The following is a 15,951-nucleotide window of genomic DNA, read 5'->3' on the forward strand; positions in this document are numbered from 1 at the left end:
AATGGTAGTCATATTGATATGCAACCATTCCTATGTAGTGTAAGTTTGGTTCAATCAATGCATCTCGTTGCAAGGATGTGCCACCATGGAGGATCAAAGTTTTAAATAAGGAATAGATAAGAAAAGATCATCATCTTGTAGGAAATTTACAAAGGAATAAGTAGGAAAATCTTTTAAATGTCTTCTCAAGAAAGCCAGGCTAAAGTTACTCAGGTTAGTGTTGTGGCTTATTGGCCTCTTATTGAGATGTGCAATCATTCTGATAGATCTTTTTTTCCAGACTGTGGTTCTTGCTGGGGAATGGGATCCACCAGTGCTTTTGCAGACAGAATCAACATTAAGCGTAAAGGTGCTTGGCCTTCCGCGTACCTTTCTGTACAGCATGTGATAGACTGTGGGGGAGCAGGAAGCTGTGAAGGAGGGGATGATGTAGGGGTGTGGAAGTATGCTCACTCACATGGTATTCCAGATGAAACCTGCAACAATTATCAGGCAAAGGATCAAAGTATATAAAAAATGAAAATTTTGAGAGAATAAGCATATTTCATAATTTTCATATATGGATATTCAATTTTTGGTTAATCATAGCTAGGCTATATTGATATTGTATTTTTTTTGCCAAAATTGATCAAATACTTTATTTGTGTATATTTTTTGTGCAAATTTATCACAGGGTATATAAATAGGCATATTTAGATCTCCTGGGTCACTCAGGTGACCTTTTGCTATCTGTCCCCATCTCTTGTTGTCCTTTGTGGATCATCCATTAATTTTGAATATTCAGCTTTTTTTATGAAATGGCTGAGCTGAATTTTTTGGCATTAAGCATCAATGGATAAAAAAGGAACAAAAATTTCATTTCATTTCATGGTCCCAGGTCCTGCTGGGGCCATAGAGGTATTCAAGGCCAAACTATCAAAGTTCATGCAGTCTTCAAAAAATCATATATATTGTAAACCACCTATCATTCATGACAACTTTTATTTTCAATTTGTCAGTTTCAAATCTATCCATGATGTCTTAGTTTTGGGAATGAGGAAATATTCTCCATAAATAAAATAAATAGTTTGAGGCGAGAAATATTCATGGTTGAAGCAAGGTCGTGAAACTCCCAGGTATTTCTTGTAAATAAAAGTTGGTTTACAGTACTCCTGGGCATCTAGAAGAAAAACTGTTTGTATGATTTTAATGATCAATGTTAGTCCTCTACCAAAAGTATATCATTGATGAAACCCTAAACCCATGGATTGGGCCCCATAGTGGGTCTACATTTAATCAAATATTGAAAATACATTACACCTTTGAATTTTTTTCTTTACACAATAGGCAGACTATTTGCATGATAATAATGAGTATAGCTAACCTTCTATCAAAATTATGAAATTTTCCCTGGATCCAAGGTTCAGGCCCCAGGATGGGGCAAAGTTGTTCATCATCATATCAAAAACTCATTTTAACTTTGGAAATCTTCTTAGTTCATGGACATGTATGTAAACAGTTTGCAGGATCATATTGAGCTATAAGCCCTCTATCAAAATTTTTAAATTCATGCCCTTTGGGTCCAGGGTTCAGGCCCTAGGATGGCCCTAAATGATTGTATATTGAAAATACATGTACCTTTGAAAATTTTCTTTTCTCATGGACAAAGCAGGCAAGCTGTTTGCATAATAATAATGACCAGCTAGTCTTTTGACAAAGTTGTGAAGTTTATGTCCCCAGTGGTTCTAGTGGGCAATTTACTGACAAATTTCATGGTTTTTCACTGGACAAGACATAAAAATTGCCTGCATTCAAACGTCAAGTTAATAAACTCAACCAAGTACAAGTGATTGCACTCTGACCATGACATATAAAGAAAAAGTATTCCAATGAATTTCATGTATTTCTGCCTTTAAATAAATTTTCTTGTTCTTGTTTTAAAATTACAGAATGTGATTCGTTCAACCAATGTGGAACTTGTGTCACATTTGGCAAATGTTTTCAGCTGAATAACTACACACTGTGGAAGGTGTCAGACTATGGAACCGTTAAAGGTCGAGATAAAATGATGGCTGAAATTTATAAAAATGGGCCAATCAGGTGAGACTATGAGAAACTGAGGTAGTGTATTCTTTATATGCACAAGAGTGCAATTGGAAAGAGAAAACCATGCTCTTTTCCAATACATATGATAACATTTTAAGGGCCCCAAATCCAGCAGCCCTTTAGGAATCACGTGAGTCTGTCAAAAAAGTCAAATTGTCTGTGTGGGGATCAACACTTTCATTGTGACTCAACTACTGAAACTTTTTTAGCACTGTAACATTTTCAAATCTTTTTGTACAGAAATACATTACAAAACACATATAAATTCTGGGGTCATATTATTTTCTCTCTGTGTCTTCTATTTCCCAAGACAGTGGGAAATACTGTTAATTCCTGGGAATTATTTGTATTTCCTGGAAAATATGGTTTAGCTTCTAGTACATGTTTCCTAATTTTAATCATATCTATTGGGCTATAGATAGGTAGTACACATTATTCTGTCTACTCAGTAATGCATCTCCCTGCAGATAATCACAGCACAGTTTACACATAGACCAGTGTCATTTGTTCCTTACTTGAGTCAGGTGTAGTCTATACAATTCTAGTAAAATGAACCCAACGATCCCATTTGTTATTTTTATGTACACTAAAACATGCTTATAGCAAACAGGCTTAAGATAATGAATTAACAGATACAGCAAAGTGGTTTTCATGCCCCGTGGCTTTAATTTAAAATATATATTGTGAACTTAACGGATATAAAGTATTACACTTAAACAAAGCAAATTCGTCTGTCCCTGGCACTTCGTTATAAGCATGTTTTACTATAACTGTAAAAGGTTCCAAGAAAATTGTTAATTTAAAAGTAAAGAGTATGGTGTAAATGACACAAGTTAGAAAAGGCCTTGACCTCTAATCAAGGTAAACATCTCTCAAAACACAAGCACACTACTGTCGTATAACCTCAGTTGGAGCAGTTTATGCATTTTTATAAACTGCTCCAACCCAGGTTATACTCATTAAACTTTAAAATTCATTCCTTTAAAAGTAATTCTAACACGTGTGAGTAATTTGACCATGTCACCTTCCTGCATGCTATATTTTTAGCTCACCTGAGCCGAAGGCTCAAGTGAGCTTTTCTGATCACATTTTGTCCGTCGTCCGTCCATCCGTCCGTCTGTCCGTCTGTCTGTCTGTCTGTCCGTCCGTCTGTAAACTTTTCACATTTTTGACTTCTTCTCAAGAACCACTGGGCCAATTTTGACCAAACTTGGTACAAAGCATCCTTGGGTGAAGGGGAATTTAAATTGTTAAAATGAAGGGCCAAGTCCCCTCACAAGGGGAGATAATCAAGAGAAGACAAAAATAGGGTGGGGTCATTAAAAAATCTTCTTCTCAAGAACCACAGGGCCAGTAAAGCTGAAACTTATATGGAAGCATCCTGGGGTAGTGTAGATTCTAAATTGTAAAAATCATGACCCCCGGGGGTAGGGCGGGGCCACAATGTAGAATCAATGTTTTACATAGAAATATATAGGAAAAATCTTTAAAAATCTTCTTCTCAAGAACCACTGAGCCAGAAAAGCTGAAACTTATGTGGAAGCATCCTGGGGTAGTGTAGATTCTAAATTGTAAAAATCATGACCCCCGGGGGTAGGGCGGGGCCACAATAGGGAATCCAAGTTTTACATTGAAATATATAGGAAAAATCTTTAAAAATCTTCTTCTCAAGAACCACTGAGCCAGAAAAGCTGAAACTTATGTGGAAGCATCCTGGGATAGTGTAGATTCTAAATTGTTCAAATCATGACCCCGGGGGTAGGGCGGGGCCACAATAGGGAAACATTAAAATATATAGGAAAAATCTTTAAAAATCTTCTCAAGAACCACTGGACCAGAAAAACTGAAACTTATGTGGAAGCATCGTGGGATAGTGTTGATTCTAAATTGTTAAAATCATGACCCCCGGGGGTAGGGCGGGGCCACAATAGGTATTACAAGGGGGGAAGTCTGGTAATGAACAGCATGGCCAAAGTTACTCAGGTGAGCGATGTGGCCCATGGGCCTCTTGTTTTTATTATTATTACTGTACGTATCAAGACAGTCGTCACTTTCCTGTGATGCTGCCCTCAGCAGGGCCCTCCCTGACTGTGTTAGTTTTCTAGTAAGGCCTACTCTGGAAAAATTGTAACTCATTTGGGAAGTGAAAATTCAAGCTGAAAAAATTTTATTCTGAACAAAAAATTAAACTTATTTAATAAAATGGCTTTTTTAAAATTCTTTAGCATTTATTTATATTGATATTGACCATCATTTAACATTTTTGAAAAGGTCACTTCATTCACTTAGGTAATCTAATTGCTATCATTTTTTTCTGTCTGTAAACTTTATTTCAGTAATGGTTCAAATTATGGTTTTTAGGTCACCTGAGTAAACTCAGGTGACCTATTGCTATCCGTTTTCGTCCGTCGTCGTACGTCGGTCGTAAACTTTTGAACATTTTTAGCTTCTTCTCTGGAACCGCTCAACCAATTTCAACCAAATTTGGCATATAGTATCTATGGGTGAAGGGGAACAAAAATTGTGAATTTCATGGTCCCTGCCCCCCTGGGGCCTGAGGGGTGGGGCTAAAACCACCAAAATTAATGCAATCTTTAAAAATCTTCTTCTTTACTCCTGGACATCAAGCAGTCGAACTGTTGGCATCATTGTAATGAGCATTGAGTCCTCTACCAAAATTGTGAAATTCATGGCCCCAGGGTCAGGGGTTCTGGTGCTAGGGTGGGGCTATATAGATCATATAGGGAAAGTGCATTATTTCTTTGAAAATCTTCTTCTCTGCTCCTGGGTATTAAATAAAGTAACTAAGTATATAGTTATGATGAGTAAGAGTGCCTCTTCCAAAATTGTGAAATTCATGGCCCCAGGATCTGGGATTCTGGTGTTAGGGCGGGGCTCTATTGATTATATAGTGAAAATGCATTAATTCATTAAAAATCTTTTTCTCTGCTACTGGGTATTAAATTCAGTAACTAAGTACATAGTTAGGATGAACAAGAGTGCCTCTTCCAAAATTGTGAATTTCATGGCCCCTGGATCAGGGGTTCTGGTGTTAGGGCGGGGCTATATTGATTATATAGTGAAAATGCATTAATTCTTTGAAAATCTTCTTCTCTGCTCCTGGGTATTAAATTCAGTAACTAAGTACATAGTTATGATGAGCAAGAGTGCCTCTTCCAAAATTGTGAATTTCATGGCCCCAGGGGCAGGGGTTCTGGTGTTAGGGCAGGGCTCTATCGACTATATAGTGAAAATGCATTAATTCTTTGAAAATCTTCTCCTCTGCTCCTGGGCATTAAGGTGATAAACTAAGTACATAGTTATGATGAGCAAGAGTGCCTCTTCCAGAATTGTGAAAGCCATGGCCCCAGGGTCAGGGATTCTGGTGTTAGGGCAGGGCTCTATTGATTATATAGTGAAAATGCTTTAATTCTTTGAAAATCTTCTTCTCTGCTCCTGGGTATTATTTAAACAAACTAAGTGCATGGTTATGATGCATAAGGATGCCTTTTCCAAAATTGTGAATTTCATGGCCCCAGGGTCAGGGGCTCTGGTGTTAGGGCGGGGCTCTATTGATTATATAGTGAAAATGCATTGATTCTTTGAAAATCTTCGACTCTGCTACTGGAGATTATTTAAACAAACTAAGTGCATGATTATGATAGACAAGGATGCCTCTTCCAAAATTTTTAAATATATCGCCTCAGTTTTTAGGGTTCTTGAGGAGGGGGGGGGGGGCTCTATTGATTATATAGTGAAAAAGCATTAATTCTATTAATTAATCATTAATTAATCCTGTCGGCTCCTTAGTGTTGAGCTGATAGATAAATTGCTTAGCTATGATGAAAATGGGAGCTTCGAACAGAATTTTAAAATCTTGTGGTCCTAGGGTCAGGGGTTCTGGCATAACGAGGGGGGGGGGGGGGGGGGGGCTTTTGATAATATAGTGGAAAAGTGTTAATTCTTTGAAATCCATAGTAATGATGATGAGGGTAACTCTTCCAAATTTGTAAATTTCTTGACCCTTGGTCTTGGGTTCTGGTGTTAGGGTAAGGCTTTGTTGAATCTGTAGTGAAAATGCATTGTACCTGTGAAATTCTTCTCTGCTTCTGGGCATATCGGAAGCAAACTGAATAAAAGTTTAAATGATATGAGTAAGCGTATTTCTACCAGATTTTTAAACATCTGGACCATTTGTCTAAGCATTCTGGTCCTGGGCAGGGCTCTATTAATTTGTATTCTACTGAGAGAAGTTATTCCCCTTTCCATTCACCTTTGATAATTAATCACTGTAAATAATGTATTTGAAAGGTTAATAGAATAAGATAATTATGCAAGAATGTTTATCGTATAATTAAAAAAGTACTTTCTTAGTTTTAATAATCAGGTAGACCTGTAAGTAATAGATAAATAAAAATGAGACAAAAATAACTTATTAAAAGTTCTTCAAAGACCATAAGAGAGGTCAATGCTAGAGATCTTAATATGGGTTTAAAAATAGTACAGAAGCACTAATAGTTTGTTAATAGTCTGCATGGTGATAGTGTTAAGTGGGGGACAGATTAGAACTCAATTTCTGAGTTGATAGTGAATACTAGACTAATTATTTTGTTGATCCTGATCTTCCTACTTCTCTTGTTTTTGTTCCTCTGCTCTGCCTCTGGGTATTAAGTAATCAAAGTAAGCATGCTAACTGTATAGTTATGATGAGCAATAGTGCCTCTTTCAAAATTGTGAATTACATGGCCTCTGGTGCAAAATACAAACCAAATTCAATTGTTAGAAAGTTGTTACGCGATACTCAGGTGACCTATAAGGCCCGTGGGCCTCTTGTTTTATTTATTGTGTATTGCACTTTAATGTTTTATATGAATGTTTTTGTTTTTTTTTCTCAGTTGTGGAATAGATGCTACAGATAAACTAGAAGCATACACTGGTGGAATTTATACAGAAAAGAAAATGCTCCCAATAGTAATGAAAATTCAGTTAGAATTTGATAGGAAAAATGTTATACAATATGTAAATAATATTATATATCCATATTTCTTTATTTGATCACTAGGTAAACCACATTGTGTCAGTAGCAGGCTGGGGAGTGGATCCAGCTACAAAAACAGAATACTGGATAGTAAGGAACTCTTGGGGAGACCCCTGGGTAAGGAAATCACAGACTCATTGTCAGTGTTGTCAATGAAACAGCAGCAGCTGGCAATTCCCTCCTCAAAATACCAAAAATAGTTTGGTCCCAAAATTATTTATAGAAGCATTTTAAAAAATTTGGCCTAAATATCAGTCGGAAGAAGAATTTTTTTATTATATATATAGATTATGTGTTTAAAACAAAAATAAATTTGACATCTCTCTAGATGTATTGCGATTGGACAGATAATTTCTTCAGATCTATTGTATGTTAACCATGTATAACTGAAAGAAGACGCAAGCCAAACATTTGACTTTCTCAATTTTAGGGTGAACACGGATGGTTGAGAATCGTGACCAGTGCCTATGATGGAGGGAAAGGCAATGACTACAATCTAGCTATAGAGTCCAGGTGTGCTTACGGAGATCCAATCAATCCACCTGGTTACTAAGGAGACGAATCTCTGATTGGTCAACAACATGCATGAAATTCTCAATACTTGATGCAAATTATTTATTCCCATCGATTTATCATTTTTTTCTTCAAGAAACTGGAAAGCAGATCAAAGTACAGACAAGTATAGTGAAATTACTCTATAGATTGAGGACTGCTTCTCTTTTTGTGAAACCCGGTATGTTAAGTGTTTGTAACAGCTCCAAAAGAGTGATTATACGGACTGTTTACAATTGTCGTCTAATTTTACATCTGCGATTGTATTTCTTTTTTTTATAAACAAAGCATTGTGATATCATATATAATATCTAGAGTGATCTGATTAAACTAGATTATTGTGACTGTTATGCCCTGCTCACACAAATAGACTTTCAGAGACGGTGGAATGTAAAATACCAGGGTAATGCAAATTAAATTAATCGAATTAAATATGGATCACATGACAATTAATGTGAAGAGGTAATGCAAAATAAAATTTGATTAGGCTATTTTGATGTCATTTGCAAGTTACTTTATCTTATGCAGAGTACCAACATAATGTTACGGTATCTGCAAATATTTTTAGTAATTAACATTTCCACTAAAGAATAGATTATTAATTACCTATACCTGACCACCGACATGTGGCATGTGACTTAATTTTTGCTATTACACATGGATCAAAATTTATTATCACTTAGCATTTACACGGTGATGATGTGAAGTATCTTAAAGTGCAGTAAATTCGAATTAAACTAATTCATGCTAAGTTTTCCATGTGAATGCTGTTCAGATTTAATTTGCATTAACTTGCATTTCATTTGAATTAAACTCTCTGTGTGATCAGGGCATTAAACTACTTTTTAGGTGTTTTGACAAGTACTCTCATATTGTGTAATTTAATGTACAGAATTGAGTTTTTAAAAAAAATATACATGTTTAGTGATTTTTATTTGCAATTTTCTACTAACAGCTGAATTATCATGTATGTTACCAAGACTCAATTTCAGATACTTTACTATCTACCAAGAGTGCAAGTCCTTCGTTTATAATGTACACATCCTACATTTACTAAATTTTATATTTTGTAATTATGAACGTCTTAAAAGTTCATCGATACTCTGATAAGAGACATAACTCTTAACAACATTAATGTCTTATTTATTCCTTCATAAATTTGCAAAGTTGAAATGTCTTTTTTTTGTCCAATTTTTGCCCAGGAAGCTATGCTACAATTGTTTGTATTTTATTTACTTTGGAAAATCATAAGAGTTAAAGCAACATTCTATATGAGTGGGCAGAGGGTTTATGAACCTCAATATTTGGCACCAAGTGCTTGTTGTTAATAACATATCAGCATTTTTGGATAAGTATTTGTTGATCTTGCCCACTGTCATGTTTCAAATTACGTGATATACATTCATATGAAATGGGAGCAGGGGCTCATAACTTCCATTTTGTTATATTCTTAGTCACAATACTTGAAATTGTTTTACAATGCAGTATGCAGTTCTTTTATATTTTTCTACCTGTTTTGATGTCATCTTTGTGTTGTGAAGGAAGAAAACCATCTCAACTTGCAGTTCCTCAAATTTTTAAAAACCTGTGTCATCTATATTGTTTTTTATTAAAGACTATTTCAGAATTAAAACAAATCATATACATTGGAAGAAGTTTTATTTATTTTTATGGCAAAATTTAACTGAAGGCAATCTTTTTACTATTATCACACATACATGTATATCCATCTCATTATGGCAAGCTATGGATTTTTCACGAATGATTAATATGCAGCATTTAATGCAGTCAAACCACATTATCCCCTGTCAGTTAAACTTATGACTTCAGGTATCCAAGAGTCCAGTTATCCAAGTTCTGAAACTGCTTCGGGCTGCTTCATATCCTCTTATTAATTCACTTGCCATTTCAATCAATACTAATTGTTTCAAGACTCAAGTGCACTAACGTACATTTGCGCTAATCAGTCGACCACAGAGATTGTCCTAACTTTTGAGTGTACTAATAATTTTTTACATTTACTACAATCCATTCCATTGTCTATGAAAGTCTATTGGTCCTTCAACTGTTTCCCCATCTGACCAGACTTTGGATTTGATGTCTATACCAGGTCCCTGTAAATTGGAACAGGATCATTACATTATGGTCTACACCCACCTTGCTATCTAGAGATGGCCATGACACTTTAAAGTAGTATACAAAATTGTATAAAATGGGATGAGCATGTAAAGCAAAATTACCGGTAGATCCTGAGGGAAATTCAATACATTAAATAATATATAAATATTTTCTGTTTCATATATTAATATAGAAAATCTAAAGAAATGTCTTATTTACCTAAACAAACAAAAGTTGTGTTTCATCAACATAATCAATGTGGCACAGTTAAAAAAAAAAAGAACCAAAACAACCACCAGAGACAGTCGATATTACTTCCTTACATCCATATTTCAAATTAATTTGTTAATCAGAAGTTCATAAGGCAGTATACTGACCTCATTATTAAGCCTATATATCTGTTTTTATGCCCCCATATCGAAGATTCGGGGGTATATAGTTTTTGCCCTGTCCGTCCGTCTGTCTGTTTGTCCCCGAAAACTTTAACCTTGCCCATAACTTTTGATTGGTTGGAGTTATGGCTTTCCTATTTCACATGTGTATTCCTTGTGACAAGACCTTTCTTTGGATACCACCATATTTGACCTATTGACCTTGACCTTGGAGTTTGACCCAGTCTTGCAAAATTTTACCAAACTTTAACCTTGGCAATAACTTTTGAACAATTGGTGATAGAACTTTCATACTTCACATGTGTAATCCTTGTGACAAGACCTTCCTTTGGATACCAATAACTTTGACCTTTTGACCTTGGAGTTTGACCTACTTTTGAAAAACTTTAACCTTCACCATAACTTTTGTGGTGCTAGGGCTTTCATACTTCAAATGTGTAATCCTTGTGACAAGACCTTCCTTTGGATACCAACAACTTTGACCCTTTGACCTTGGAGTTTGGCCTACTTTTGAAAAACTTTAGCCTTAGCCATAACTTTTGAACACTTGGTGCTAGGGCTTTCATACTTCACGTATGTAATCTTTGTGACAAGACCTTTCTTTGGATACCAACAACTTTGACCCTTTGAACTTGACCTTGGAGTTTGACCTACTTTTGGAAAACTTTAACCTTGGCCAAAACTTTTGAATGGTTGGCGATAGGGCTTTCACATTTCACATAATTTATTAAATCTCTGTGACAAGACCTTTCTTTGGATACCAACAACTTTGACCCTTTGACCTTGGAGTTTGACCTACTTTTGGAAAACTTTAACCTTGGCCATAACTTTTGAATGGTTGGTGGTAGGGCTTTCATATTTCACATATGTAATCCTTGTGACAAGACCTTTCTTTGGATACCAAAAACTTTGACCCTTTGACCTTGACCTTGGAGTTTGACCTTCTTTTGGAAAACTTTAACCTTGGTCACAACTTTTAACAATTGGTGCTTCGCTTTCATATTTCACCTGTGTATTTCTTGGGAGACGGCCTTTCCTTGGGCATAATTAATTTTGACCATTTGACCTTGACCTTGATGTTTGACATACTTAAAAAAAAAATTTAACCTTTTCCACATCTATTCAATGGTTGCTGCTAGGGCTTTCATATATCACAGGTTTATTCCTCGAGACCTTACTTTGGGTACCATCATATTTTGATTTGCATTTGAGAAAGTTTAACCTTTGCTATAAGTTGTCATACGGGGGCATCAATGTTTCACAAACACATCTTGTTCATTATGAAAAATGTTTAATATGTCCTCTGCAAGATTGTCCATAAACTGGTAGCTTATCGTAATTAAACCACTATCAAATTAAAACTTTGGAATATTTTAAAACATTTATTATCAGATCATGTTTGACAAATAACATATGAAAAAGCACGCAACATTTAATAAAAGCAATGTATAGCTATGAAAAGACTAATTCTGATGACTATCACTGCCTCCTCTTCGTAGTGTTGAAACTGATGATGCTTTTTGCAGATTAAGCCTTGAAACTTCTAAATTCGAGAAAAACAACTGCATTGATCATTTGTATGAATTTTAGGTCAAGATCTAGCTGTTTTGTCCTTAAATACAATGTCATAAAAATTTTCATACATTTTGAAATAGAAACAGAAGAAATTTTATTGAAATATTCTACTGGTATGTACAATTGCTCATAATTTAGCCTCATAACTGTATTCATACTGAACTTTTTACAAATAAAAATAATTATCAAATTCATTTTATGAAAAAAAGCAGGATTTCTGGTGTTGCATGTAATAACTGGATCTTCCATGAAATGATGATTACAATGTGAAAACTGTTACTTCAAAAAAAAAAGTGAGAAGAGATTTAGCTCGACTATTTTACACACAAAAATTAATTCAGCTGCATGAGGAAAAAAGTATACATGATTATTTTTTTTCTAATTAAAATGTGAATGCACCCTAATTTCTAGATCTTGACCTCTCTTATGAAGAATATAGATACAATGTCTTCGTCAGATGACCATTCCAAACAACAACAAATTGTCTTGTTTCAATATACAGATCAATGTGTACAAAGAACATACAAAAATTTCACCTCTCATTTTGATTTCTGATCAATATTTTACCATCAAAACGTTAATCAAGAGTTAATTTTAGAGAATTTACTTTGTATAGACAGATAATATTTATAAGTGAATTCCACCTAACAACTTGTTCATGCTAGTAACATAAACAGTACAACTGGAATGGCTAAAAACAACAATTATCACAGAACATCTAAAGTTCATGGCACTCTCATATGTAGCAAAATGCAGACACATTTTGAAATGGTCAACCTGTCAAACAATCTATTGATAATAAACTGCAATATGATGCAAGCTTGTAATTAAATACAGTCCCAAAAGAATATCATTTCCCTTTCTCATTGGACACTGTGCATGCTGAATGATTCTGAAAATGAAGTCAAATAGACTGGCTCCAGTTAAAGAAAGCAGCTCTGAACAGCTGTGTAAATGATTTATGCTTTAGCATTATCTTATAGAAGAAGAGAAATGTGTAGGAAATATGAAACATGAAATGCCTACATTCATGTACTTAATGTATTTAAATAAATCAATCGAGAAACACTGGGTGGGATATACACATACATGCATATATATGCTGAAATGACCTGTACATAAAATTGCACTCAAATGGGTTTTCAACCGCAATCCCTTAAGTTTCACAAAATAAAGAAATTACTATATGCACCCAATTAAAAAAAAATACAGATATTTGAAACAAGAGGCCCATGGGCCACATCGCTCACCTGAGCACATTGGCTAGGGAAAAAAGCAAAAATCAGTACAGTATTGAAAAGTTTACAGGGAGGGGGTGTTGAATTTTAAACTACCTGATGATGCTTTCATATCAATATAACAAATGGCTTTGTTGTTCTTGAGCAGCAGATTTTTTTCCCCATATATTCATTTGTAAAAATTTGATCCCCCATTGTGGCCCCACCCTACCTCCGGGGGCCCTCATTTGAACACATTTCATTCTACACTACCCAAAGATGCCTCCATATCAATTTGACTAATCATGGCTTTTCTGTTCTTGAGAAAAAGACTTTTTCCTATATATTCCTCTGTAAACTTTGATCACCCATTGTGGCCCCAAACTATCCCCGGGTTAATGATTTGAACAAACTTGAATCTTCACTATCTGAGGATGCTTCCATATAAATATGACCAATCATGGCTTTACTGTTCTTAAGAAGAAGATTTTTAACGATATTTTCCTATATATTTCTATGTAAAACTTGGATCCCCCATTGTGGCCCCACCCTACCCCTGGGGGTCATGATTTGAAACAACTTGAATCTACACTACCTGAGGATGCTTCCATATAAATAAGACCAATCTTGGCTTTACTGTTCTTAAGAAGAAGATTTTTTAAGATATTTTCCTATATATTTCTATGTAAAACTTGGATCCCCCACTGTGGCCCCACCCTACCCCCGGGGGTCATGATTTGAACCAACTTGAATCTACACTACCTGAGGATGCTTCCATATAAATATGACCAATCTTGGCTTTACTGTTCTTAAGAAGAAGATTTTTAAAGATATTTTCCTATATATTTCTATGTAAAACTTGGATCTCCCACTGTGGCCCCACCCTACCCCCGGGGGTCATGATTTGAACAAATTTGAATCTACACTACCCGAGGATGCTTCCATAAAAATATGACCAATCATGGCTTTGCTGTTCTTAAGAAGAAGATTTTTAAAGATTTTTTCCTATATATTTCTATGTAAAACTTGGATCCCCCATCGTGGCCCCACCCTACCCCCGGGGGTCATGATTTGAACCAACTTGAATCTACACTATCTGAGGATGCTTCCATATAAATATGACCAATCTTGGCTTTACTGTTCTTAAGAAGAAGATTTTTTAAGATATTTTCCTATATATTTCTATGTAAAACTTGGATCCCCAACTGTGGCCCCACCCTACCCCCGGGGGTCATGATTTGAACAAACTTGAATCTACTTTACCTGAGGATGTTTCCACATAAGTTTCATCTTTCCTGGCCCAGTGGTTCTTGAGAAGAAGATTTTTAAATGATGCCATTATTTTTTCACTAATTCCTAATTATCTCCCCTTGAAAGAGGGCGTGGCCCTTCATTTGAACAAACTTGAATCTGCTTTACCCAAGGATGCTTTGTGGCAAGTTTGGTTGATTTGGCCCAGTGGTTCTTGAGAAGAAGATGAAAATGTGAAAAGTTTACAACAACAACAACACCAACGCCAACGACAACAACGACGACAGACAACGGACAAATTTTGATCAGAAAAGCTCACTTGAGCCTTTGGCTCAGGTGAGCTAATAAAACACATATTGCCACATTTAAAAGGATGACATATTATACCATGATGGATTTTTTTTTTTCTTAACACAGCCTAATAAATAAAATGAATTTGATAAACAGAAGTATGAGAATTAAGGCACCATACTGACTAAAAGAGCAATTTGTAGTTTTACAGACCATGCTGAAAAGTTGACTAGAAATGCAATATTAATGATAACTCGGCAAAATTTACACAAAATGCCACAAAAGTACAGTAATTTTGAAGTCAGAGATGAAATAGGTACTTTATATTTACAATATTTTGTGTGTGTGCATTAATTATCTAAGAATTTTTGTTAAATAATTATTTTGTTTAACTTGGAAAAAAAAAGAATTGTGCATGTCTTTCCGAAATAATTTTATCAAAATAACCTTACAAAGATGTATAACAATAGAACAGGTCAATAATGGTGTATATTTGCTTGATTATTAGGGTTGATTAACTTTCTGCATCTTTTAATTTACATTTAAGTGTGAGCAATTATGCATTTTATTTTGTGTACAACTTGACAGGAAATGAAATTGGTATTTGGCAGAAATTCAAATAAAATAAAGTTCTTGGACTTGAGGGTAAGTGGGGTATTCATGTCACAGTTGTATACAAAATCTGTGTTTACAACTGTGAACAACAGAATACATAAGTAAACTCATGTAAAAATCATATAAAAATAAAATATGCATACATTGCAGTGTGTTTGCTTCACTCAACTGCTACGGCGCTATTAATTTATGATCATCATAGAAGAATGATTTTATATTTAAAAAAAAAAAATACTGATAATGCATGATGGTGTCAAGGATTCCATGATGTACAGTTGTGATAATTTTTTTTTAGTATGCTGAAATAAATTACATTCTGTTATCCCCTGTAAAATCTGTAGGACTAGAATCAAATGAAAAAAAGATGAGCATTCTATAACATTAAAGCAACACTATTATAATGCTTGTACAAATAAGATAAAAACAAAGGCCAACAAAAACACAATGGCTAGCTAAAAAGCCTTCAGAACAATCAGTCACTTGATGAAATTATACATTAAACAGGTATACGTAACACTATCAGTCAAAATGTCACTGAAACCAAAAAAAACCCAAACAAACAAACAAACAAACACAGATATTCACCATTCTTATACAAAATACAATTGATCATGGAAAGGGGGGTTCCATCAACAATAAGCTATACACTGTATATACACCTGTATATTACCACGTCACAGAGGTTTCCTAATCAATCTATCCTATTTGACTGTCTCTTCTCACACTCTTGACAACATATCTGGCATTATGTGACTAGATAATAATAACAATCAATTTCATCCCCAAAATTGAGGAAGAAAACAAAATTCCATGAAAA

General features: G+C 34.9%; 1 protein-coding gene across 1 annotated transcript in view; it reads left to right on the top strand.

Moving 5' to 3' along the window:
* The window catches only part of LOC133206277 (uncharacterized), a 78,596-nt gene extending 69,266 nt beyond the window's left edge, over positions 1-9,330 (top strand). The window contains exons 9-13 of the mRNA XM_061342230.1: positions 281-505; positions 1,929-2,079; positions 6,981-7,056; positions 7,148-7,240; positions 7,554-9,330. Coding sequence (XP_061198214.1) covers positions 281-505; positions 1,929-2,079; positions 6,981-7,056; positions 7,148-7,240; positions 7,554-7,676 — 668 coding nt within the window. The 3' untranslated portion in view covers positions 7,677-9,330. The remainder of the gene's footprint in view (positions 1-280; positions 506-1,928; positions 2,080-6,980; positions 7,057-7,147; positions 7,241-7,553) is intronic.
* Positions 9,331-15,951: the final 6,621 nt, after the last annotated feature.

Source organism: Saccostrea echinata, unplaced genomic scaffold, assembly GCF_033153115.1.
Source record: "Saccostrea echinata isolate AGI-Se365-2 ecotype Australia unplaced genomic scaffold, CSIRO_AGI_Sech_v1 ptg000054l, whole genome shotgun sequence".
NCBI lineage: Eukaryota > Metazoa > Mollusca > Bivalvia > Ostreida > Ostreidae > Saccostrea > Saccostrea echinata.